Source organism: Myodes glareolus, chromosome 23 (assembly GCF_982192425.1).
Source record: "Myodes glareolus chromosome 23, mMyoGla1.1, whole genome shotgun sequence".
In the NCBI taxonomy this organism is placed as follows: domain Eukaryota; kingdom Metazoa; phylum Chordata; class Mammalia; order Rodentia; family Cricetidae; genus Myodes; species Myodes glareolus.
In genome coordinates, this window is record NC_142048.1 from 3,107,759 (window position 1) to 3,132,425 (window position 24,667).

General features: G+C 49.6%; 3 protein-coding genes across 6 annotated transcripts; 2 read left to right on the forward strand and 1 right to left on the reverse strand.

Annotated features, from left to right (window-relative positions):
* The first annotated feature begins 9,705 nt into the window (after positions 1-9,705).
* Nr2c2ap (nuclear receptor 2C2 associated protein) lies at positions 9,706-11,879 on the forward strand. The gene is made up of 5 exons (XM_087901010.1): positions 9,706-9,954; positions 10,167-10,257; positions 10,419-10,524; positions 10,594-10,661; positions 11,156-11,879. Exons 1-5 carry the CDS (start codon positions 9,917-9,919, stop codon positions 11,273-11,275), a joined length of 423 nt encoding a protein of 140 aa, XP_087757136.1. The 5' UTR covers positions 9,706-9,916; the 3' UTR covers positions 11,276-11,879.
* Positions 11,326-19,150, reverse strand: Rfxank (regulatory factor X associated ankyrin containing protein). 3 transcript variants are annotated; one of them, XM_087901008.1, is made up of 9 exons: positions 18,750-19,146; positions 17,458-17,649; positions 14,148-14,228; positions 13,526-13,591; positions 13,240-13,340; positions 12,986-13,111; positions 12,572-12,638; positions 12,226-12,306; positions 11,326-11,490 (listed from the first exon to the last, which is right to left on the reverse strand). In XM_087901008.1, the coding sequence occupies exons 2-9, from the start codon at positions 17,639-17,641 to the stop codon at positions 11,420-11,422; spliced, it is 777 nt and encodes a 258-aa protein (XP_087757134.1). In that variant the 5' UTR covers positions 17,642-17,649; positions 18,750-19,146; the 3' UTR covers positions 11,326-11,419. The 3 variants fall into 3 exon arrangements, with proteins under 3 accessions (XP_087757134.1, XP_048283282.1, XP_048283281.1); XM_048427325.3 differs by lacking the exon at positions 11,326-11,490 and adding an exon at positions 11,746-12,080 and having other exon boundaries at positions 18,750-19,150; XM_048427324.3 differs by lacking the exons at positions 11,326-11,490; positions 18,750-19,146 and adding exons at positions 11,746-12,080; positions 18,425-18,661.
* A 33-nt stretch (positions 19,151-19,183) lies between these two features.
* On the forward strand, positions 19,184-24,533 carry Borcs8 (BLOC-1 related complex subunit 8). Of its 2 annotated transcripts, XM_048427330.3 has the most exons (7): positions 19,184-19,276; positions 21,018-21,130; positions 21,411-21,475; positions 22,262-22,285; positions 23,299-23,409; positions 24,039-24,117; positions 24,293-24,533. In XM_048427330.3, exons 1-6 carry the CDS (start codon positions 19,240-19,242, stop codon positions 24,070-24,072), a joined length of 384 nt encoding a protein of 127 aa, XP_048283287.1. In that variant the 5' UTR covers positions 19,184-19,239; the 3' UTR covers positions 24,073-24,117; positions 24,293-24,533. The 2 variants fall into 2 exon arrangements, with proteins under 2 accessions (XP_048283287.1, XP_048283289.1); XM_048427332.3 differs by lacking the exon at positions 22,262-22,285.
* The last annotated feature ends 134 nt before the right edge of the window (positions 24,534-24,667 follow it).

Sequence of the window (24,667 nt, forward strand, 5' to 3'; positions counted from 1 at the left end):
GAGAGCTGACTCCTGCAACTCGTCTTTTGACCTCCACCCACACAAGATAAATAAATGTTAAATCATCACAGACAGAAGCTGGGGCTGGGAACTGCAGAACTGCTCCAACAGCCCAGCCATGTCCACGCCATTTGATCACTCACTCACCCACCCCTCACCCCCCCCCCCACCCACCCTCACCCACCCCCACCCACCCCTCACCCACCCCCACCCACCCCTCACCCATCACTCACTCACTGCTCACTCACTTACTTGGTCCTATCATTTAACGTGCATACCAGGGCCATGTGTTTAGGATATTCCTACTTTGGGCAGGAGTATATGTGCAGCTTGACTGGAACCCTTGATTTTAGGGGCTGTGGATATGGCTCAGTATCTAGCATGCAAGAATCCGTGGGTTTGATCCAGGCATCTCATAAAGCAGCATGGTATGGTGTTGCTCCCCTGTATTCCAGCACTTAGGCAGAGGAGGCAGGAGGATCAGTTCAAGGTCATCCCCAGCTTCATACCAGATTGGAGATCGCTTTGGCTACCTGAGACCCTAGCCTCAAAAATGAGGTGGGGCTTGGGGGAAGAGGAACTACAGGAGATGGCTCAGTGGTGAAGTGCCTGCTTCACCAGCATGAGAGCCTACCTACCCTGGCCCCTATGTAGAAGCCGTGTGCAGTGGCATTCCTATACCAGCTCAGAGGACAGACACAAGTGGATCCCCATGTCTGTCTGTCTTTCTTTCTTTTTTCCTTTCTTTTCTTTCTTTTTTCTATTTTGTTTTGGGGGGCATTATTTGTTCCTTTGTTTGAGACAGGGTTTCTCTATGTGGCCCTGGTTGTCCTGGAACTTTCTCTGTAGGCCAGGCTGGCCTCAAACTCAGAATCCCACCTATCTCTGCCTCCAGAGTGCTGGGATCAAAGGTGTGCACCACCACTGCCCATCCCAGAGTCCTGTGTTTTGCTGGTCATTGCTGGTCAACTTGTCTAGCCAAAATGACAAGCATGTCTCAAAAAAAAAAAAAAAGAATGGATAAACAAATAAGTCAGAGAGAAATAGAAACACTCCTATGAACTTCACACTCACATGTACACCCCTGCGCACACATGCACACACACAAGCACGGACACACACACACACACACACACACACACAGATATTTGCTCTACCCCACAGATTTTAGATTTCACTCAGACACACCAGCAGCACCAGACTCAATAGCTAAGGCAGGGGATCCTGAGTTTACGTTTAGCCTGGACTACAAAACTGTCTCTCTAAAGAAACCAGAACAAATCTAGATCCCTGTGGGGGAATATTATGTAGCCATGAAAAATTCTACACATGCCAGGTGGTGGTGGCGCACGCCTTTAATCCCAGTGCTCAGGAGGCAGAGGCAGGTGGATCTCTGAGTTTTAGGCCAGCCTGGTCTACAGAGCAAGTTCTAGGACAGGTTCCAAAGCTACACAGAGACATCCTGTCTCAGAATACAAAACAAAACAAAGTTCTACACACAACAGCAATAAACCTGGAAATGATGATACTGAGCTGTCAGGGACAGGCAGGCACAAAAGGACACATATGTGTGGTCCCTGGACAGTCCAACCCATGGAGACAGGAAACAGATCAGGGCTGTGAATGGCTGCTTGTGGGGAAGCGGTTTTCTCTCAAGGAGTGAAAGTATGTTACAACAAAAAGAGGCAACCATTTTCAAATAATATAAACGCCCTTAAGCCCAGCTCCCTGCAAAACTACTAATCTACTGACCGCAGGGTTTTACATGTTTGCTTGTTGAATGTTCTCTTTCAGACGGGCTCACTCTGTAAATCTTGCTGGTATGGACTGGCTATGACTTAGTCTAGGTTAGACTTGAACTTCAAATGACCCTCCTAATCTCTGCTTTCAGAGCAAGGGTTACAATGTTACCACCACATCAGCGTTGCTACTGTTTTGTCCTTGTTCATAAGATTTACTTCTGTGGGGTGTGTGTCTCTGTGTATGAATGCCCACAGAGGCCAGGAGTCAGAGCACCTGCAGCCGGCAGAATGGGCCGTTTTGAACTGCTGTACAAGGACACTGGGAACCAGACTTGAGTCCTCTGTAAGAGCAGCAAGTGCTCGTAACTATCTGTATCTCAGAGCCTGCCACCTCCTTTAAAAAACAAAGCAGGGTCTCCTGCCTGGAACTTGCTATGTTCCGAGGCTGGCTTTTCACTTCTCTATAGGAATGACTTTGAACTCCTGGTCCTCCTGCTTCACCCCCCGAATGCTGGGGTTGCAGGTGTGCTCTCCACTATGCCTGGTATAGCTAACTGGTGCTGGGGATGGAACCTGGGGCTTTGTGCATCTAGGCAAGCACTCTGTCCACAGAGCCCTGGGCTCAGCCCTCCATCCTTGGTTTGGTTTGCGCTTGAGACAGGGTTGAATATGTAGAGCAAACTCAACCCTCCCTCCACCCTGACGCACACACACACACACACATGCACAAAAGGTTTTTTATTTTTTTGTTTTGTTTTTGTTTGTTTGTTTGTTCTTCAAGACAAAATTTCTCTGTGAGTTCCTGACTGTACTGGAACTCACTCTGTAGATCAGGTTGGCCTAGAACTCACAGAGATCCGCCTGTCTCTGCCTCCCGAATGCTGGGATTAATCGCATGCATTATCAACACCCAGAAAAAAGTTCTCTTACAATAATGACATAAAATTAAAAACATAGTGGTAAATTTAAGGTTAAGATGGTGACCCAGAAGGTAAAAGTGGCAAGCCTGGTGAGCTGAGTGTTACAGGTCGTCCTCTGACCTCCACATTCACTCAGGGCACGCACGCACCCCTGCAGGTCGCCCTCTGACCTCCACATTCACTCAGGGCACGCATGCACCCCTGCAGGACACCCTCTGACCTCCACATTCACTCACAGCATGCATGCATCCCTCCAATAAAAAGCAATATTACCTAACCAATGAGCATGGTCCGGGGTATGGTGGTTTGGATGTACTGTGATGTGGTCAATTTCCACCGGACACTCCCACACACTGCACTAACTACTTGTCTGATGGCTCTGATACAACACCTGACCAAACCTACATAAAGACATCCAGAACGGATCTTCCCAGTCAGTTAACTAATGTAAGTATTCCTGCATGTCCAGAAGTTTGTTTCCTTAGGGAAACATTTTCTTAGTGAGTCTAGATCCTATTAAGTTGACAATCAAATCAAGGAGAGCCATGCCCTCACTCCCTGTACCCCACAACCTGCGCAATGCCACTCCCATCAGAGCAAATTACATATCCTCTGAATTTGTCACCATAGAGACTGGACATGATGGCTTGCAACTATTATTCTTGTGCTGTATAGGCTTCCGGAATTGTCATTAGTTTTAGGACAGCCTGGGCTACAAAGTAATTTCCAAGCTAGACTCAGTTAAAGTAAGATCCAGTCTTAAACAAGAGCAAGAAGAAAGAGTTATGCCAGGTGGTAGTGGTGTCACACAGCCCAGCACTCAGGAGAGACAGGCGGTTCTCTGAGTTAGAGGCCAGCCTGGTCTACAGAGAGAGTTCTAGGACAGTATGGCTATACCGAGAAACCCTGTCTTGAAAATAATTTTTGAAGGGCTGGAGAGACCACTCAGGATTGAGAGCACTGACTGCTCTACCAGAGGAACCAAGTTCAATTCCCAGCACCCACATGGCTGCTCACAACTGTCTGTAACTCCAGTTTCAAGGATCTGGCATTCTCACACAGACATACATGCAGGTAAAACACCAATGCACATTAAAATAAACAAATCTTTAAAAGATGGAAAAAAAAGGTAAAGGACTAAAGGTGTAGCTCAGTCAGTGCTCTTAACTGTTGAACCATCTCTCCAGCCCCCAAAAACAAGTTCTTAAAAAATATGTACTAGCTTCAACGCAATGCCCATCAAAATTCCAGCAAAATTCTTCAAAGACCTCAAAAAACAGTACTCAACTTCATTTGGAAAGGCAAAAACAAACAAACAAAAAAATAAACCGGGATAGCCAAAACAATCCTGGGCAATAAAAGTACTTCTGGAGGCATCACAATCCCTGACTTCAAACTCTACTACAGAGCTACAGTACTGAAAACAGCCTGGTACTGGCATAAGAACAGACAGGAGAACCAATGGAAACAAATAGAAGATCCAGATATCAATCCACACATCTTCAAACACCTGATCTTTGATAAAGAAGCAAAAAATATCAAATGGAAAAAAGAAAGTACATTTAATAAGTGGTGCTGGCATAACTGGATATCAACATGTAGAAAAATGAAAATAGACCCATATCTACCACCATGCACAAAATTCAAGTACAAATGGATCAAAGACCTCAACATAAAGCCAGTCACACTGAACCGTATAGAAGAGAAAGTGGGAAGTACACTTGAATGCATTGGCACAGGGAATCACTTCCTAAATATAACCCCAGCAGCACAGACACTGAGAGAAACAATTAATAAATGAGATCTCCTGAAACTGAAAAGCTTCTGTAAAGCAAAGGACATGGTCAACAAGACAAAACGACAGCCTACGGAATGGGAAAAGATCTTCACTAACCCCACATTAGACAGAGTTCTGATCTCCAAAATATACAAAGAACTCAAGAAATTGGACACCAAAAGAACACATAATCCAATAAAAAAAGAAACCAGAGAACTCTCAACAGAGGAATCTAAAATGGCTGAAAGACACTTAAGGAAATGTTCAACAGCCTTAGTCATCAGAGAAATGCAAATCAAAACACCTCTGAGATTCCATCTTACACCTGTAAGAATGGCCAAGATCAAAAACACTGATGACAACTTATGCTGGAGAGGTTATGGGGAAAAGGGAACACTTCTGCATTGCTGGTGGGAATGCAAGCTGGTTCAACCCCTTTGGATGTCAGTGTGGTGATTTCTCAGAAAATTAGGAAACAACCTTCCTCAAGAACCAGTAATACTACTTTTGGGTATATATCCAAAGGAAGCTTAATTGTGCCACAAGGACATGTGCTCAGCAATGTTCATAGCAGCTTTTTTGCCATAGCCAGAACCTGGAAACAATCTAAATACCCCTCGATCGAAGAATGGATAAGAAAAATGTGGCACATTTACACAATGGAGTACTACACAGCAGAAAAAAATAATGACAGCTTGAATTTTGCAGGAAAATGGATGGAGCTAGAAAACATTATTTTGAGTGAGGTAACCCAGACACAGAAAGACAATTGTTACATGTACTCACTCATAGGTGGTTATTAAACATAAAGCAAAGAAAGTCAGCCTACAAACCACAATCCCAGAGAACTTAGACAACAATGTGGACACTAAGAGAGACATACATAGATCTAATCTACATGGGAAGAAGAAAGTAGAAAAAGACAAGATCTCCTGAGTAAATTGGGAGCATGGGGATTGAAGGGGGGAGTGGAGAGACAGGGAGTGGAGCAGAGAAAAATGTACAGCTCAATAAATATCAAAAAGAGTCAAAAAATGCAGCACAAACAAATATACCACACCTCTATATAGTTAAATACTCTGCAGCATAAACAAATGTAATAAATATTTACCTAGTAAAAACAATTTTCCACAACAGATTCCTGCAAGTTATTTTCTGACCTCCACATAGTATTTGAGTGCAACCCCCGGCCACAAAACCACAAATAAATATAGGCAATAAAAAGATATACTAAATGCAAACTATGAAATGCTAAATTAGATTATAGTCTGGAACAGGAATGGAAAGTAGGAATAAATTCTTGACACAAAGTAACAGCTTTCTCAGTTCCTTTAGCTTATAACATTAGTAATAACAATGGGGTGGTGGCAGCAGAAGATGCTACTGACTGATTAAAAAAAAAGATGTACTGGCTGGGTGTGGTGACATACACCTTTAATACCAGCACTTGGGAGGCAGAGACAAGTGAATCTCTGAGTTCGAGGCCAGCCTGGTGTACAGCGTGAGTTCCAAGACAGTCAGGGCTACACAGAGAAACCCTGTTTCAGAAACCAAAACAAACAAATGAGCAAATAAACAAAAAAGATATACAGAATGAATGATTGAGGGAAAGGATCTGCTGTCTTTACCACTTCTAATGCTGCAACTCTGAAGTGGCCGTCTCAGCCCTACTTCCCCTCAGTTCACTCATCTCAGAAGAGAGCATGAGTACTCTCCACGGATTGCTAGAAGGAAATAGGAAGTGTGTGTGTGTATGCACGCGTGCATGCGTGCATGCATGTGTGTATATGTATATTGTGTGTATGTGTTACTGTTTTGTATTGCTGACCTGCAGCTCATTAAGCAGCTAAGGATGACTTTGGTCCCTGCTTCTCCTGCCTCCAGCACCTGAGTGCTGGGATGAGATATACTTCACCATACCCAGCAGGGCTACCATCTTGTTGCTTCTCATTTTGGAGTTTGTTGGGGGAAACAGGCTCAGGGAATTGGGATGCCCTCACTGAAGTTACATGGATCTGGTCTGTAGCCCCAGAGCCAAGCTGACCCTTCGGCTCCTCACCAACTCCATCCCTGGGCTGCTGCCAGGACTGAAAAGAGAGGGACTGGCCCGGGGCCCAGACCTGCTGTTGCTGGGGCTTTGAGCGAGGGAACCTGGCCTGGGAATCTGAAAGACTCAAAGAGCTATTTATAGGCCCACTCTGGGGTCCAGAGAGTCCCCACTCCAGTCTGGAAGGCCTTTCTGTCTCAGGCACTCTGGGGCTGCCATCAGGGGGTGAGGTGAAGGACAGATAAGTGGCCCAGAGGCCACATGAGTGGCAAGAAGCTCCTGGACAGTCAGGTCTTGGGGCAATCCCTCTAATTGTCCAGGAATACAGCCAAGGTCCTATGTGTACAGTCACACACAATGCCACCAGCCACCTGGGAAGGACTAGGAGTTTAAGAGTATTCTTGACTGCATAATGAATTTGAGCCCAGCAACCCTGACTTACACACACACACACACACACACACACACACACACACACACACACACACAAGGAAACCCAGGCATATTGGTGCATGTCTTTAATCCAAACACTTGGGAGGCAGAGGCAGGCAGACCTCTGAGAGTTCTAAGCCAGCTTGGTGTACAGAGTAAGTTACAGGACAGGCAGAGTTACATAGTGAGACCCTGTCTCGAAACAAACAGGAAAATTAATGGTGATAGAGAGAATGCCTAGACAGATCCAGTCCCTATGGCACCCGCCCTGCCTCAGAGCCTGGAGAGTGGTGGGAAGGAGGCAGAGCTCAGGCTCCCTAACTTAGGCGGATGAATGGACCATGTTGGCTGCCTCGCTGGGAACTCAGAACTACTAATTCCCTGGTGAAACAGGAGGTTCTTTCATGCCCAGGCGCCAGTGGAGTGAGGAGACAGGAAGAGGGTAGGGAGCTGGCCAAGTCCCAGGGGCCCAGGCAGCTTCATGCCAGGCCCAGAAGTGATCAAGGAAGGCTGGGCCTGTATGTAGTCTCTTCTGGCACTGGGGACACGTTTTTGTATTCAGAAGTGACACCAGGCAGTCATGTGGAGGGTAACGATGAGTCTGTCCCTGAAGACAGACCTTGTCTATGAGCTCCAGTGTCTCATGTTATTGTTGCTAGGTGTCAACCCAAACAGCCTGCTTTTCACAGACAGGAAGCTGAGTTCAGAGGTCAAATGTTTGTCTGAGATTACACAGCCAAACTTTTAACTACACATGCTTCCTCCATAGAGCTTGGAGGGCTAAGCTGGGTCTGGATGGCCAGGACCCAAAACTGAAGTCCTGGCAAGGAAGTTCTAGCAGTTACAAGCTAGCATGGCAGCCCTCCTGATGGTGACCCAGTTCCTCTGCCAGCCTTGCTTCCTGGGGTGGACTTGGGGAGACACTAGTGGATGCCCAGAAATCCTTCTGGCCCTAGTAGAAAGAGGAAAGATTAGAGACCATTCAACCCCAGGGACAGCTCTGACTTGGGAACATTCATTCAGAGAGGTGGGGGTTCCACTCTCTCCCCAGAGCTGTTCTACCCAGTGGGAAGTGGCTCCATGGGTCTGTCACCTGATTCTATGCTTTTACTTTTCTAATCCTGGCCTGAAACTCTTTCCCACCACATGGTCCCTCCCAGAAAGCCCTTCCATCAGGAAGGGTCCCTGCTTCCTCAGATTGTTTGTCCCTGTGGCTCATCCCTGAAACCATGAGGTTTGGGTGTCTGTGTTTGGTTTGGTTGTGTCCCCATTGGGACAAACTCCTGTTCATTTTATAAAACCTACCTCATGCTGGGCGGTGGTGGCGCACGCCTTTAATCCCAGCACTCGGGAGGCAGAGACAGATGGATCTCTGTGAGTTCTAGGCCAGCCTGGTCTACAAGAGTTAGTTCCAGGACAGGCTCTAAAACTATGGTGAAATCCTGTCTCAAAAAACAAAAACAAAACAAAAAACCCACCTCATGCTGGCTCTTTGAACAAATCTTCCACAAGGTATTAGGACAGCATTTGCTGAGAGATTTAATTCCTTTGGCGAAGAGGCTGACTCAGGGAAGCTCAATGCACTTCCTGGCCCTTCCGCCGCGGTTGAACTATCCCCTCAGTGGAGCCCAGCGACTCAAGCTCAGTCCCAAGGGCCCAGGGTAAGGAGAAAACCAATTCCTAACAGTACCAGACATCTATGGTAGACAAACATTCAAGAAAAAACTTAATATACATTAAATAAAATTTCTTTTTATTTATTTGTTTTGTTTTTGGAGACGGTTTCTCTGTGTAGTCCTGGCTTTCCTGGAACTCACTCTGTAGACCTGGCTGATCTCAAACTCTAAGATCTGCCTGCCTCTGCCTCCCAAGTGCTGGGAAGAAAGGCGTGCACTATTGCCACCCAGTAATAGCAATAAAATGTTTTTAATTAAGAAATATGCTTAAACCGGGCAGTGGTGGCACAGGCACACACATTTCATTCCAGCACTTGGGAGGCAGGCAGATCTCTGTGAGTTCAAGGCCAGCCTGGTCTACAGAGCTAGACAGCCTCCAAAGCTACAGAGAAACTCAGTCTTGAAAAACAAAAGCAAAACAAAACAACAAAATTTAAATACCAGAGAGGAGTGTGGTGGTGCACACCTTTAATCCCAGGGCTCAAGAGGCAGAGGAAGATTTCTGGGAGGGTGTTTTATGCGATCATTATCTGAATAGCAAGTTCCAAGCAGGCAACTTTACACAAGAAGACCCTGTCTCAAAAAAGCATATTTAAGGGCTTAAGAGTTGATTCAGTTGGGTTCGAGCCTCAGCACTCAAATGGAGTCTCACTCAACCACCAAGCAAACATGTGATACAGGGACATACATGCAGACAGAACACTCATACACACAAAATAAATTAAGGATATACATTATATATATTATCTCTCTCTCACGTGTGTGTGTGTGTGTGTTAATTTTTTTTTTTTTTTTTTTTGAGACAGAGCTTGCTAAAATTTTCGTGTTGGCGTGAAACATGCAATCCTGTCAAGCAGCCTCCAGAGGGACTGCAGGAGCCCACTAAGCCCTGCTGAGGAAAGCTGCATGGCCTCTGCGGCGAGGGAGGCCCTCCGCAGAAGACACGGTAACAGGAAGGCTATGAGAACTGTTTGTTAATACGAAGGACACGGTTTGCATTTTCCCTCCAGCGCCAAGGAATCAGAAACTTCAGGGTGCGGCTTCTTTAAGAGGCAAAGCAAAAAACACTACAAATCCCGGCCCGGCCCAGCGGATGAGGCGGGGTCTGTACTGCGCTGCGCGTGCGCCGTTCGCACGCGTTTCCGGGTCTTGGTGTTCGGTTCGCACTACTGCAGACGGTCTCGGGCGAGGCTATAAAATTTAGGAAGCTGCTTCTGTTTCTCTCCGGTTCCCTGGTCGCCCGCCGTGTCATGTAGAGGTGATCGGGGAGGACCGGCGGCTGGGTCAAGTGGGGAGTGACTGCGCCTGGGTTCAAACTCGCGATGAGCCAGTCTTTGATTTGCCCCGAGACCGTGAGCAGGTGAGGCTCAGAGTCTGTGGAACTCTGGGAGGGGGCAGATGAACTGGGAGCTGAGTCGTGGTGGACAAAGGCCAGGTGGGAGATAGCTGGGAGTCCCGATCTGGTGTCGGTTAGGGGCAGGCTGAGGGTGGAGCCAGGCGGCCGCGTCCCTGGCTGGCCTGGAGGGTGGCTCCGGTGAAAGCCAGTGGCCTAGCCTTGCTCCTGCCCCGCAGGGTGAGTTCTGTGCTTAATCGCAATAGCCGGCAATTTGGGAAGAAATATCTTTTTGACGAGGATGAGGAAACATGCTGGAACTCCGACCAGGTGAGGCGCTTCCACGTCCCTCCATCACAAGTGTGAAACAGATTCTGCGGGCAGGGTGCCTTGAGAATTTTGGGGAGACCTAGAAAGGACTGCGTGCGTACACTCTCCTGGCCAGGCTGTAGCCGTGGAACTTGACCCTGCAGTTACTCATCTGCTTCCAGGGCCCCTCCCAGTGGGTGACACTCGAGTTTCCCCATCGTGTTCACATCACACAGCTGCAGGTGCAGTTCCAGGGCGGCTTCTCCAGTCGCCACAGCTGCCTGGAAGGTACTGGAAGGTCGCAAGAGGTGGGGGTCAAAGGGTTCTCTGGATTCTCAGCCTCTTTCTGCACTGCAGGTTCACAGGGTGGGGACACCCTCAGTAAGATTGTGGACTTCTACCCTGAGGACACCAACGCCCTTCAAATATCCTGCTTGGTCTGGGGTGTGAGGGACCTCGTCTTCTGAAAGCGTTGGTGTAGTATGCATGTATGGTGTGGTGGTGCAAGCACTGGGCCCAGCCTGTCACATAACCATACTGTGCCTCCTACATATGAGCAGGAGCCATTGCAAGGAACTTTAGTGCTCTGCAGGTAAAAGCAGGAGAGTCAGGAGTGCAAAGTCATCCTCTGCTACAGCGAGTTTGAGGCCAGCCCAGGCTACCTAGGAACCAGTGTCCAAAAAAAGGCAGGGGATGCTAGGCAGTGGTGGCACATGCCTTTAATCCCAGTACTTGGAGGCAGAGACAGGTGGATCTCTGAGTTCAAGGCCAGCCTGGTCACAGAGCTAGTTCCAGGACAGCTAGGGCTGTTAACAGAGAAACCATGTGTGTGGTGGGGGCAAGGGGTGGTGTCTGAACTGGGAAGGTGGGGCCTGTTGGGTCAGAAACAGTCACCATTTCCTTGACCACAAGAGGCCACACCTTCTCCATTCCTACTGTGGAGGTGGACCGACTGAAGCTGACCTTTGAGGACACCACAGACTTTTTTGGTCGTGTGGTCATCTACCACCTGCGGGTGCTGGGTGAAAAAGTACTGTGAAAGCTATTGGCGCCACCTCCAGGAAGACCCCTGGGAGGCATCAGAAGCCCTTCAACTTCTGCACAGATTTATTGGTTCCTGTTGGGGAGGATACCTTCCCACCACTGTCCGGAGCTGCCTCAAGCCAGTTGTGGGCAGCCATCTTCACTCTGGGTCCGCAGGCCTCAGAGCGCTCTGGAACAGTCTGAGGATGTGGCTCTCCATCACCTGTTGCACTGTGGGAGGAGGTGGGAGCAGGTGTGAGCAGGAGACAGGGCTGCACTGTGGGAGGAGTGGGAGCAGGGTGAGCAGGAGACAGGGCTGGAGGCCTTGTGAGCAGGAGACAGGGCTGCACTGTGGGAGGAGGTGGGAGCAGGGTGAGCAGGAGACAGGGCTGGAGGCCTTGTGAGCAGGAGTGTAGCCACCAGGAGGTGACCCTTCACCGTTCCAGCAGGGGGGGGGGGGTGCAGCTACCTTGGGGCTGTTTTAAGAAGAGGCCTGTTCTCCACTGCCCTGCTATCCACTGAGTCAGAGCAATACCAGACCCTCAGCCAGTGTGACCACACAACTGTAGCTTTCCCAGCCTTCAGAACCATAAATCCAAATAAAACTTAAAAAAACAAAACCCCTATCTCTTGTATTCTGTTATAGCAACAGAAATAGAAGTTTGGGGTGGCCTCAGCAAAGTGCCCCTCCCCAGTACCACAAGGCAGGGTGTGTCTGGCAGGGAGAACTAAGATCTACACTTACACTGGGGCTATTAGCATCTCCGAGTGTCTTGTGTGTACCGTAGAGTGGCTTCCATCCTTATCATGAGCTGATGTCCCTAGCACAGCCCAAAAAGCCAAGAGCCACTGGGCCTGCCTGAGGTGCTAAGGGGCACCACCTGGCAGCCTCAGGGAGTGTCCTATTTACCCCTCTGTGGCCATCCCACACATGGGCCCTCAGCCCACCCCAGTATTCAAGCCCACCTTTGCGGAATCCCAGGGCCACTGCGAGGTCCATTGGGGTGTAGCCAGAGTCGGCCTCTGTGGTGAGGTCAGCACCCCGGGCTGCAAAGCAGAACAGGCATTGGGCACAGGGCTTGGGGACTGCAGGACTGAGGTGCCCCACCATGCTCTGCAGTATGCTCTTTGTCCATGTGACCTCGGGCAGTGGCAAGACCAACGTGCTTCTCTACCCAAAGAACAGGACTTGGAGTCTCTGGGGCATGGGAGGGGGTACATGGCTGACTAGATCCAACACAGAAGCTGCACATCATTTGCCTTCTCTTGTCTACCCTAGGACTCCAGGGCTCCTAAGGGGTCTCCTACTCACCCAGCAAGGCCTCTACACACTTCACATGGTTCCCACGCACCGCGTAGAGTAGTGGCGTCCCTCCATTCTGTGGGATAGGACTAGGTGAGAACCAACACTAGCTCTGCCCGGCCCTCTGGCTGCCCATGCAGCCCACTTCCTGTCTGTGTCTATTAGATGCCCATTCTTCCCAACAGCCCTCCCTGACTTTCTCAGCTGCTTTGGGGCTCTTGCAGCTGCTGGCCAGCCTCCTGTTAAGGCTCTACTATCCTCTTTGTGCATCTGTCTCCCAGACACTGGGAGCTCTATCAGGTGTGGTGAGAGTTGTCCCATGTTCCCAGAACCCAGGGCAGGCAGAGCATCTCACAGGGGCTCATCCGTGAGCAGGAACGGAAGCCAGGGGGCGATGATAGATCCCAGCTGCCAGTGCCTCACCCAGTCATAGATGTTGATGTCCACGTCACGATCAAGCAACAACCTCACAATGTCCGTGTAGCCACCCATGCTGGCAAGCGACAGGGCACTCTCCCTCTCCTTGGCCAGGATGTGGGGGTCAGCACCCTACGAAAGCAGAAAAGGTAGTGATTGAGTCCCTGAAATCTCAGGTTCTCCAAGGAGGGCAGCCTATCTCAAAGGCAGCAGCTTCAGAAGCTGAAACCCCAGTCTGTCCTTGCACCCCCAGGACATACCCAATCTAGCAGGAAGCGAACTGTCTCAATTTCTCCAAAGGCTGAGGCCCAGATGAGGGGAGTGAAGCCATGTTCATCTGGTTTGTTGATCAGGTTGTCACCTGATATGGGAAGGGATATGGGATGGGGGATGGTAAGATTGCCTGCTCTCCTGAGTAGAGTGGGCAGGGTTCGGGGGTCACATGAAGGAGAACATATACAGAACATACACGAACACACAAATCACTCACACAGAAGTTTCCCTACCAAACAGGCATGTGCACGCCAGCACACACAGGACACGCACCCTTCCGGAGATGGTCCTTCAGTTGGCTCAGTTCCCCTTGTGCTGCAAGCTGGTGGACGGACAGTGCTGGGGCCAGAGACAAGCACAGTGCTCACCCATTCTACCCCTCCCCAGGCCTCAGTTTACCCTGTTCAAGTGGTGGACGGACAGTGCCCACCCATTCTACCCCTCCCCAGGCCTCAGTTTACCCTGTTCAAGCTGGTGGACGGACAATGCTCACCCATTCTACCCCCTCCCACGCCTCAGTTTACCCTGTTCAAAACTGATCCCATATTTTTGTTTGTTTGTTTTTGAGAGAGGGTCTCATGTAGCCCAGGCTGGCCTGCAACTTGCTATGTAGCTGAGAATGACCAGGAACTGCTGATCCTCCTGCGCACTGGGTGATGGGTATGTGCTGCTATTCTGTTTACGAGGAGCTTGAGATGAACTCAGAGTTTTGTACATGCTGGAGAGTTTTGTACATGTCTTTGTGTATGTCAGCCTCCAACTCGTAAGTAGCCAGGGAAGACCTTGAACTTCTGACCACCTGCCTCCACCTCCAAAATGCTGGGCCGTGGGGTTCCACGCCAAGTTTGTAAGGAATCCTTTAGCCCCGCCCCACCCCTCCTTGAGTTCTACTCACAATCCAGGGTGGCTGGCAGAGCTGAGACTTCATTCCCACGCTGCCGGTTTGTAAGGGTTGTTGAGTGCTTCAAGAAGCTGCCTGCAGGGAGAGGAGGTGCTTGTCTCAGGGTGTCCAGACATATGCTGCAGGCTCTACTCTTAAAGAGGCCACCCCTGTGCTTACCATGTGCATGTCCACATCCACACAGATGCCAATGGTAAATACAATCACCTTTTTAAAGGAGCAAGGCCTAAGTGGTACAGGCCGGCTTTCCCAGCTATTCAGGAGGCGGGGCACAATCGCAAGTCCCAGGTCAGCTTGGGCTATATAGTGAATTCCAGGTCAGTTGGGACTATAGAGTAAAACCCTATGTTAAAGAAACAGAAGGAGGCTGGGCAGTGGCAGCATACGCCTTTTGATCCCAGCACTCCGAGGCAGATGCAGGTAGATCTCTGTGAGTTTGAGGCTAGCATGGGCCTCTACAGAGTGAGTTCCAGGATAACCAAGGCTACACATAGAAACCCTGTCTCAAAAAACCCCAAAACAAAACAAAACAAAACAAAAAAAACAGAGAGGGGGAGAAAGAAGGAAAGACCATAAAACCATAAAACAAATAGATTTGAGGGGTGCACACCCATAACTCCAATCCTGAGGAGGTAGAGGCAAGAGAGAAAGCATACGTTTGAGGCCATCCTGGGCTACACAGTGAGATCCTGCCACAAAAAGAAAGAAGAAAAGAAAAAAAGCAGGCAGAAGGTGGTAGGAAGACAGGACAGGCAGCAAGTCTGTTCTGACAGGACGGTTAGAGCAGGTGACTCTCAGATGATTCCCTGAATCCCAGCAAGCACTGGGAAGGACACAGGTCCTGGTGTGACATCAAATTAGATGTGTTTAAGGACTACTAGGAAGCCTGGGCTCAGGACATCCAAGTAAGGAAATAGAGGAAGAGAGAGAGAGGGACCAACTCTGTGGGGGAGGGGGTTAAGAGGGGAGACAACAAGGCAACCTCAGGTGTACTCCTCAGAAGCTGTCCACCTTGCCTTTTGAGCCAGGCTTGGGGCTCACCATTTGGGCTAGGCTTGCTGTCCATCGGGTCCTGGGACCTTCCTGTCTCCACCTCCTCAGTGATGGAACTGCAAGTGTGTTTCACTACACTGCTTTCTCTCTGGCTGCATGGAATTGAACTCAGGCCCCTGTGTTTGCAGAGTCGTATTACCTGACCCATTCATCTCTGTGGGTGCCTTCCTGGCTTTTGAGATAAGGTCTTATGTAGCCTAGGTTCTCTGTAGCTGAGGATAACCCGAATTTCAAATCTTTCTGTTTCTACCTCCAAAGTACTCAGACAGCCAAGGTCAAAAGAAAACTCTGTGTTCAAAGCAATACAATTCCCAACAGCACAAAGGAAACTGGGTGGGGCAGAGAACTGGCTTAGTAACTGAGAGTGCTGGTTCTGGCAAAGAACTGGAGTTCAGTTCCTAGCACCCACACTACAGCTCACAGCCACCTGTAACTCCAGTTCCAGTAATGTCTTCTGGTTTCTGTCAGCACCAGTGTGCGTATGCACACACACACAATTTAAAAAGAAAAAAGAAAACACCCAAAAGTTTGCCCATAGATAAACAGATCAACAAAATGTGGTTCACCCACCTACTGGGATTGTATGCTATCATAAAGAGCAATGAAGAACTGACCCATACCACAACTTGGGTCAATCATGAGTTCAAGATGTTGGCCCATCTCAGGGGCATTTATCAAGCAGAACGATGTGAAAAGGCAATTACCAGAGATGAGACAAATCAGAGCTGCCTGGCCTGGGGAGCAGGAGGGCGAGCTCCTCTACTGCAGTGATGGCAGTACTCTGGAACAGACAGGAGTGATGGTGGCACAGGCTGGTAAAAGAGCCAAAGGTAACTAAATTGTGTCCAAATAGTCAATGTTGTATGTATTCTGCCACACTAAAGAAATGTACAAGCCGGGCAGTGGTGGCGCACGCCTTTAATTCCAGCACTCGGGACTGGTGGATCTCTGTGAGTTCGAGGCCAGGGCAGTCTACAGAGTGAGTTCAGGACAGGCTCCAAAGCCACAGAGAAACCCTGCCTCAAAAAACAAAACAAAAAAAGAAATGTGCAAAATGGCCAGGCGTGGTGCGGCAGGCACTTGATCCCTGTACTCAGGAGGCAGAGGCAGGTGGATCTCTGTGTTTGAGGCCAGCCTAGTCTCTACAACAAGTTTCAGGACAGCCAGAAGTCTAAATAGAGAGACCCTGTCTCTTTCTCATATACATATGTGTGTGTGTGTGTGTGTATGCATGTGTATATATTTACATATACACCTATACACTATATTATATAATTATGTATACTATATATTATATATTCACATATACACACAAAATACACACAAAAAAAATTGAAACATTTACTATGTAACCAAGGCTGGCCCACAACCTACAATTCACTATGTAGACCAGGTTGGCCTCAAGCTCACAGATTTGCCTGCTTCTGCCTTTATGGTACTGGGATCAAAGGCGTGAACCATGGCTGTTTGGAAGCATTGGAGGGCAAAGACAGGCAGAGTCCCAGAGCTCACTGACCGGCAGGTAGAGCTCAGTCAGTGAGCTTCAGATTCAGGCAAAGACCTGTCTTGAACATAATGTGGAGGCCAGAAAGATGGCTCAGCTGATAAAGGTGCCTGTTGTTGAGTTGACCTGAGTTCCATCCCTAGGACCCACAAGGTAAGAAGAGAGAATTATCCTGAAAAGGATCTTATATCCTCCATGTGTGTGCCATGGCATGTTCACACACATGTACATACAAACATGAAATAAATAAATGTAAAAAAATGCTGTGGAAATGGCTCTCTGGGGTTCAAGAGCCCCAGGTTTGATCTGTACCATCTGCACTGGGGGGATTTACAACTCCAGGTCCAGAGATTCAGACGCCCTCTTCTGGCCCCTCAGGCACTGCCTGTGCATGGCGCATATGCACATAGGCAAAATATTCACACACATAGAGCAACACATTTAAAAATTCATTAAAGCTTTTCGTTTATGTGTATTTTATGTGTATGTTTTGACTGCATAAATGCATGTGTACTACGTGTGTGTCTGATGTTCTCCAAGGCCAGAGGAAGTCTGTGGAGTCACCATGGCTGTATAACCATCTGTGGATGCTGGGAACTGAACCAGAGCCTCTGAGAGATCAAGTGCTCTAAAGAACTCAGCTAGCTCTCTACCTACCCCAGCACAATTCTCCCTAAGTGACCTTGTCTGACTAGGCTGACCTTTAACTCACCAGTCTCCCTCACCAAAACCCAGAATGGTTCTCACCCTGTGATGAGGATGCACTGGCTGATTCAGGATTCACAGCCTCTGGGGTGCAAGGGAACAGACTGAGGACCACAGTGTCTGAGCTGTCTGGGGGTTCGTCTCTGGGGTCCTCAGGATCCTCAAGTTCAGGAGCAGGGGACTGCTGGTTTGGGATGAGGTCATCTGAAAGCTGAGTGGGCTCCATGGTAGGAGCTGGAGGAAGAGAGGACAACAGTTATCAAAAGTTCTTGGGTCCCCAAGGTGGCTCAGCTTGACACCAAGTCAGACGCCCTAAATTTGATTCCAGGAACCCACGTTCTCTGGCCTCCATGTCCGCTCCATGGCAAGCCCCCCACCCCCAATACAGGAATAAATCAGTTCTTCTTAGGGGCTGGGGCTTGGTTAGGCTGGACGCGGTGGCGCACACCTTTAATCCCAGCACTCAGGAGGGAGAAGAAGGGGGATCCCTTTGAGCTCGAGGCCAGCCTGGTCTACATAGTAAATTCGACGACAGCCAGGGCTATGTTAGAGAAACCCTATCTCAAAAAGAAAATCTCTTTAGATAGATAGATAGATAGATAAATAGATATGTAGTGCATGTATGTATATGCGCGCACACACACACTAGGCATGGTCTGTATACTCAGCTTTGCATAGTTAGAATGGGAAACTTAAGGTTTTGGATAATTGCTATTGTCAAGAAATTAACACCAGAATCCCAGGCCCTTGCACCAGGCAATAAAATCTGAGTTCGGGTAGTAGTCTGGGTTCAAATCCCCTCACTTACAAGCAGTGAAAACCTGGGCTATGACGAAACTGAGCTCAGTTTTCTCCTCAATAAGGTGAAGAAACGAGGTCATGTCAGAAAGCAGCATAGTGAGATACTAACACTAAACTTCTCTTAGTGTCCCTCTGTGGTTATTTGGGTCGGGGTCCTCCAAAACGAATAGGGATCAATAAAAAATGCGACTCGGGGAGGTTCACTCACCTCCCTCCAGCCTCCTCCGTCCCCCTACGCTGCAAGCCTGAGTCTCCCAAAACTCGGGACTCCCTATTCACAAACTTTTCTCGTCCAGTGGATCTAGTAAGGCGCAAATTGCTGATCGGACGATCGGCACTCTAGCTTCCTCTGCTGGGACACAGAGCAGCAACTTAATACGCGACGACTATTTCCGACTGAAGAATTCCCCACTGCGCCTGCGCACTCCTGCCCAGTAAAGAGCCTGAGAACCGAAGCTGCTTCTAGCTCTTTAAGATTCGAGGGCGGGGCATGGCTTCCGCAGAAGCCAATAAGTACTGTAGCGCATGCGCACCTTCTCCTGGTAATGGGCTGAAGGCGCCTCAGCCCCCCTGAGGATTTCACTGCTCATGTGCCGTTGTGCCGCCGCTCTTGCGTCCTCGCCCCCACTGTCTTCCCGTCGGAGTCACTTGTGGATGGGAGGGTGGAGCATTCTCTAGATGAGGCGGAGACATATGGGCGGGACTCATCGAATTTAAAGGGACCGAGTGTCGTTCCGTGCTCTTAACATTTCCTTGCCCTGGTCCCAGAGGATTATCGTGTCAGTGTGGCAGCAGGGAGTCCTTGACTAGGCGTCCTAGAGCATCAGGAAATCTCTATACTGCACACACGCACGGCCCAGATCGCCTTCTTTCCCTCTCTCTCCTGGAGCGAAGAGGGATCAGCGAGCCCGACACCAGAACCGGAGGCTTACCACGACCTGTTTCAACCCGGAAAGTTTAGGTAGACCTCCCAGTCTCCCAACTTCCGCTTCCGTTTTAGGGCTCCGCCTGGCTGCCTTCGCTATGGAAGAACCAGAGATGCTGCTGAAGGGAAAGAAAGGTTTTGCGGGGCCCCGGGCGGATTGGAGGGCTCCGGGAGTCGCCCAGTCGCAGCCTGGAGAAGGCAGTGAGGGGCTCGGCAGAAAAGGGAGTACACTGTCTCCTGGCGGGAGGTGATGTGGCAGCCGTGTAGTAGAGACCGGGGGCAGAGGAAGGCTGTTTTTTGTTTCTAAGACAAGGTCTCAGTATGTAGCTCCTGACTGTCTTGGAAAACTCGCTATGTAGACCAGGCTGACCTCTACCACCTCTGCCTCCTGAGAGCTGAAATTAAAAGTGCGCACACCAAGCGCACTTTTTTTTTTTATCCTGTGAACACGTGAACGAGTGTGCGGGTTTGGTGACACTATACTCTAATCTTTACTCAAGAGTCAAGAAGCGGGATTACTGATTGAAGGCCAGTTTAATCATAGAGTGACTCCGTCTCAAGTACTCAGTCATTTTGGGTGGTGGGGTGAAGCCTTAACCCAAACATAGCCATGAGCACTTTGCCCAGAATGTTCAAGGCTCTGGGTTTGATCCCCGGCACAGCAAAATAAATAAAGACAGGATAAGTAGGTTGTTTTCAGGTAATGGGAGCCCTGGGTGGTAATAAAGGCGGGGCCGACGTCGTTTTTGCCTTGGGAGTTGGCGCCATCTGCTGCCTGTAGCTGGGACTTGTCAGAGCTGGTCTGGTACAGGCTGTGTGGGGCAGGAAGGTTGGAAAGTAACCCTGGGATGATGGTTTATGTGCAGTTGACGTGGGGAGACATGAGTTTTAGGGAAATGAAAGCAGGTGAATTTAGCAGGCAGTTGGATGGATTCTGTAGAGGGCAGCCTCAGTAGGTATGCTGCTAAGGCAGGGCTTGTGATGGGGTAACCTCAGAGTTGTTTCAGCACAGCAAGAGATGTAGGCTTTTACAATATTCCTGTCTTGGTCAGAGTACAGGTCACATAGGATATGGACTTTAGGCATCTTTGGGTTCAGTGGTTATCCTCTGCTCAGCTGGGCATCGTAGTGCATGCATGCTTCTCTTCCCAGCACTTGAGAGGCAGAGGCAGGAGGATTGGTGTGAGTTTGAGGACAGCCTGGTCTACACAGTGAGTTACAGGGAATTCAGAGCTACTGGATTCTAGTATGACGTTCCATACTGGTCTCTAGTATGATGTTTATGTTGAGGGTTTTCAGTGGCAATAGTACTGTTCCCTAGTGTTCCCTGGAAGTGGATTTGCGGGAGTGGGGCTGTGGTCTCAGAATGTGCTCATGTCCCCCTGAGTCTCTAGCTGACCTGGGCCTGTGGATGACAGTTACAGGGGTGCACTCCAATTGGGGTCAGATACTGAAGAACTGAGAGTCTAATGTGGGCTGGGGTCAGTTGGCAGTGTTGCCTAGCACCACATAAACCAGGTGTGGTGTCACACATCTGCAGTCCCAGCACTCAGGAGGATTGGGAGTTAAGGTCATCCTTGGTTACAGAAAGCTAAAGTCAGGCCTGTACTATATGAGACCCTGTTTAAAAGAAAGAAGAAGAAGAAGATATCTCGGTAGTTAAGAGCACTTAGTGATCTTACAAATGGCTGGACTTTGGTTCCCAGCATTCATATTGTGCAGCTCACAGCCGCCTGTAGCTCCAGCTCTTATGACCTCCATGGCACTGCACTTACATGTATATGTTCACATTGATACATACATATAATTCAAAATAAAATAAATATAAGGGTCTAATACTTGTCCCTTATTCCCATTCCCACCTTGTCAAACCCAGTAACAGACAAGTTCACCGAAAGTGTCTATGTCCTGGCCAACGAGCCGTCAGTGGCTTTGTACCGGCTACAGGAACATGTGCGCCGCTCACTGCCGGAGCTGGCCCAGCACAAGGTGAGCTCTGCCAGCCCCGCCAAGGGTCTCTCATAGCCCCTGAGCAGAAGTGGGGTACACGTGTGAAGGGCTGAAGTCAAAATAGGTGGGGAGTGGAGGACTCAGGTGGGGAGTGGAGGACTCGGGTGGGGAAGTAAAGAAATCAGGTGGGGTGGTGGAGCACTCAGGTCGGGGAGTGGAGGACTTAGTAGAGCTTGGGGAATGGGAAGCTCAGAGAGGATCTGACATCTAACACTGATTCCCATAGAGCCTTCCCTCCTAACACTCCCCAATCCTGCAGGCTGACATGCAGAGATGGGAGGAGCAGAGCCAGGGTGCTATATACACCGTGGAGTATGCCTGCAGGTGAGACACCCTGCTACATCTCTGAGAGGGCAGAGTGACATAGATTCCCAATCCCCATCCCCCCATTGTGGTATAGCCATGACATACATCTCTGTTGGGTTTCTCACAGTTGTTGGGGAGTTTGGGGACCTGACTGTTTGCCTCTGACTTGGGGTGGGGGTGGGTGGCTCGCTGGATAAAGTGCTTTTATCCACAACTTGCATCTGAAGTGCCCTTGTTGACAGATGATGAGCATCAGTAAGTCCAGCTCCGAGAGGGTGGAGGCAGGAGCATGCCTGGAGCTCCCCTAGGCAACCTGTGCCATCACCAAGTTCCTAGTTCCCTGAGAGACTGTTGTCTCAGGTTAGTGACTCTGCTGATAGTCGGCCTGCCTGAAACTAAGGTGGAGAACAACTGATGAACATGCCCAGTGTTGGCCTCTGTCCTCCACACACATGCAAACACCCACGAACACATATGCACACACAACCATACCAACACAAAAATCAGCTCCCTCCCAGCTGAGGCTGGACCACAGCTAAGGGGAGTCACGGCTGCCTTGTACCCTGTGCATGTGTACCCTCCATGCAGAACCCAGGCAGCAGTGCTGAGTGAGCATGGCTGATCTTGAATATCCAGGATTAAGCAGTCCTGCCTCCACCTTCCCAGGAGCTGAGGTCAGTTTGCACATGACTTTTGCTCACACCTGAGTGTGTGTGTGTGTGTGTGTGTGTGTGTGTGTGTGTGTAGGCACATGTGTGCCATGTCTTCAGCATTGCCAGGACATAAATTTCATTCCTTCTCCAGGTTTGAGGACTCGTATTTGGCTCTGTGAGTATGGCCTTGAGTCTCTATGCCCACTGGGCTGTCCAAAAGCCTAAGTCGTCTTCTCTGCAGGATCTCACTATGTAGCCCTGACTGTCTTGGAACTCACTCTGTAGACCAGGCTGGCCTCAAACTCAGAAATCCTCCTGCCTCTGTCTCACAAGTGCTGGGATTAAAGGCATGCGCCACAACACCTGGCTCTTCTCTGAATTCTTGGGCCACCTCAGTGGCAGGTCAGTTCTTTTAAGCCACTGTCCCCGTGTTTTGCCTACTGTGCGGCCACTCACCCACTCCAGTGTCTCACTGCTTCTGTTAAGCAAGGTCTCAGACAGCTGGCTGCTTTTGCTGTGCACACCTTGATTGCCTGTGCCTTTCATGAACTCTTAATGAGGACTTAATCCCCTCATCAAAAATTCTGTGGGATTTGCCAGACATGAGAGTGATAAAACCCTTCAAACAGATCACTCTGCTGCTCCCAGGAAGGATGTGGGCTGGTGACAGGGCACCCGCGCCAAACCTGACTACTTATGGATCAGGACTGACTCCTGCAGGCTGTTCTCTGACCTCCACCTGCTACTGCTGCAGATGCAGCCCCTCCTTAAAGAAATATAGGGTCTTTCTTTACAGTCCAGGCTAGCTTCAAACTTGGGATCTTCCTGCCTCAGCTTCCTCGAGTCCTGGAACACAGGCATGCCTCATCTATACACTTCAAATCCTAAAAGCAGAGTTACACAGCCAGCCACCTTTTAAACACTAGATCAAGAGCAGTTCCACCCCTGTAAAGCAGTACCTACAGCAGTCCCTGGGCTGAGAGGCGCCCACGGCAGTCGCTGGGCTGAGTTGTCTCGGATTTAGATTGTTTCCTTTACAGACATGAAACCCTTTTTAATTGTTCATAGTTAGCAGTGTTGAAGGCTGAGCCCACATTTTGCAGCTCCCCACTAAGAGGCTGCTGCTCTGGTCAGGATCGGGACATTCCTGGTGACCTTGATGCTGATCCTCACTCCTTTCTGTTTCAGTGCTGTGAAGAGCCTGGTGGACAGCAGTGTGTACTTCCGTAGTGTCGAAGGCCTGCTCAAACAGGCCATCAGTATCCGGGACCACATGAACACCAGCGCCCAGGGCCACAGGTAGCCCAGCCACTGCCCCTGTCAGCACCCTAACCAGCGAGCTGTGCAGGTGTTCTTTGTCATCTGTGGCACAAGAGGAGCTGGTTGACAGGCACACAGGGACAGTGACCAAGAAACAGGGCAGAGGAAGTGTGTGGGCAAGCAGCATCCCCAGGAAAGTGAACAGAGCAAGGCCCTGACACTGGCACTCTTGCCCAGGGCGAGAGCATGGGGAATGATTTAGTGGGAAGCTGTGCTGGTGGGGGCTGTCTCCAGCTGAAGCCCAGGGAGATGACAAGCACCTACCATCCTTAGATTTTCTGTGTTGATTATAACTCAATAAACTCATAGCTGAGCCGCACCAGCCTCAGCCAGTCTTCACCTGACTCCGCCGACTCTGGTCTGTTGCTGGAATGACAGGAGCAGCAGCACAGGCCCCTCCTCACCATGCTGCATCTGGGTTGCACCCTATCCATCCAATCAGCTTGGCCTGGCTTCTGAAGTAGGTTCTGATTCTACCCTTATAGAAGACCAAAAGCTCAGACCATGGCCTTCAAGGTCCAGGGTGTGACTCCAACCCCTAGTCAACTAGACTGAGTTGTCTCCCAATCTGTGGCATCAGTCTTATGCATTCCAAATGTTTGTTCCAGCCAAGAGAAACCATCCCCTCCTACTGTGGCCTGACCCTGATCCTGCAAAACTCTCAGGGCCACCGACTTCCCCACCCAGGTCAGTGTAGAGGCTGCCACTCTACTGAGCTAACCCATTTCTTTGTGTCCCTGCAGCCTGCTGTCTAACTGTTGGGCTTTCTGACTGCTCTTCAGGGGTGGTTTCTGGGGGGGGGGTCTCTCACTCTGATGAATCTGTTGCTCAGGCCTCTTGTTGCTTCATCTTCCTCCCTTAGGCAGAGGCCTGGCTCCTGTGCCCCCAACCACTCAGCTGCTGTGTGACCTTGAGGCCGCATCCTCACTTCTCTGGTCTTCAGCTTTTTCCTCATGTAAACATGGCTTGTCCAGCTGAGGCCATGTGGTCGGTGATGGTATACATTGTGAAACTGTGTCCATGCAAGAGAAAAGCATCCACAGTCCTAACCCTTACAATACTATAAACTGACCAGCCCCTGATGCTGCTTCAGGCTGCAGAGAGTTGGGTGCTTCCTCTGGCCTTTGTCTGTTGCTGTGTTGGGGAGGGGGTCAGACAGAGGGGCTCATCCATGTGTCCCACTGGTGCTGTGAAGGCAGAGAGTGTGTATAGACTGGCTCACAGCCCAGAGGCACAG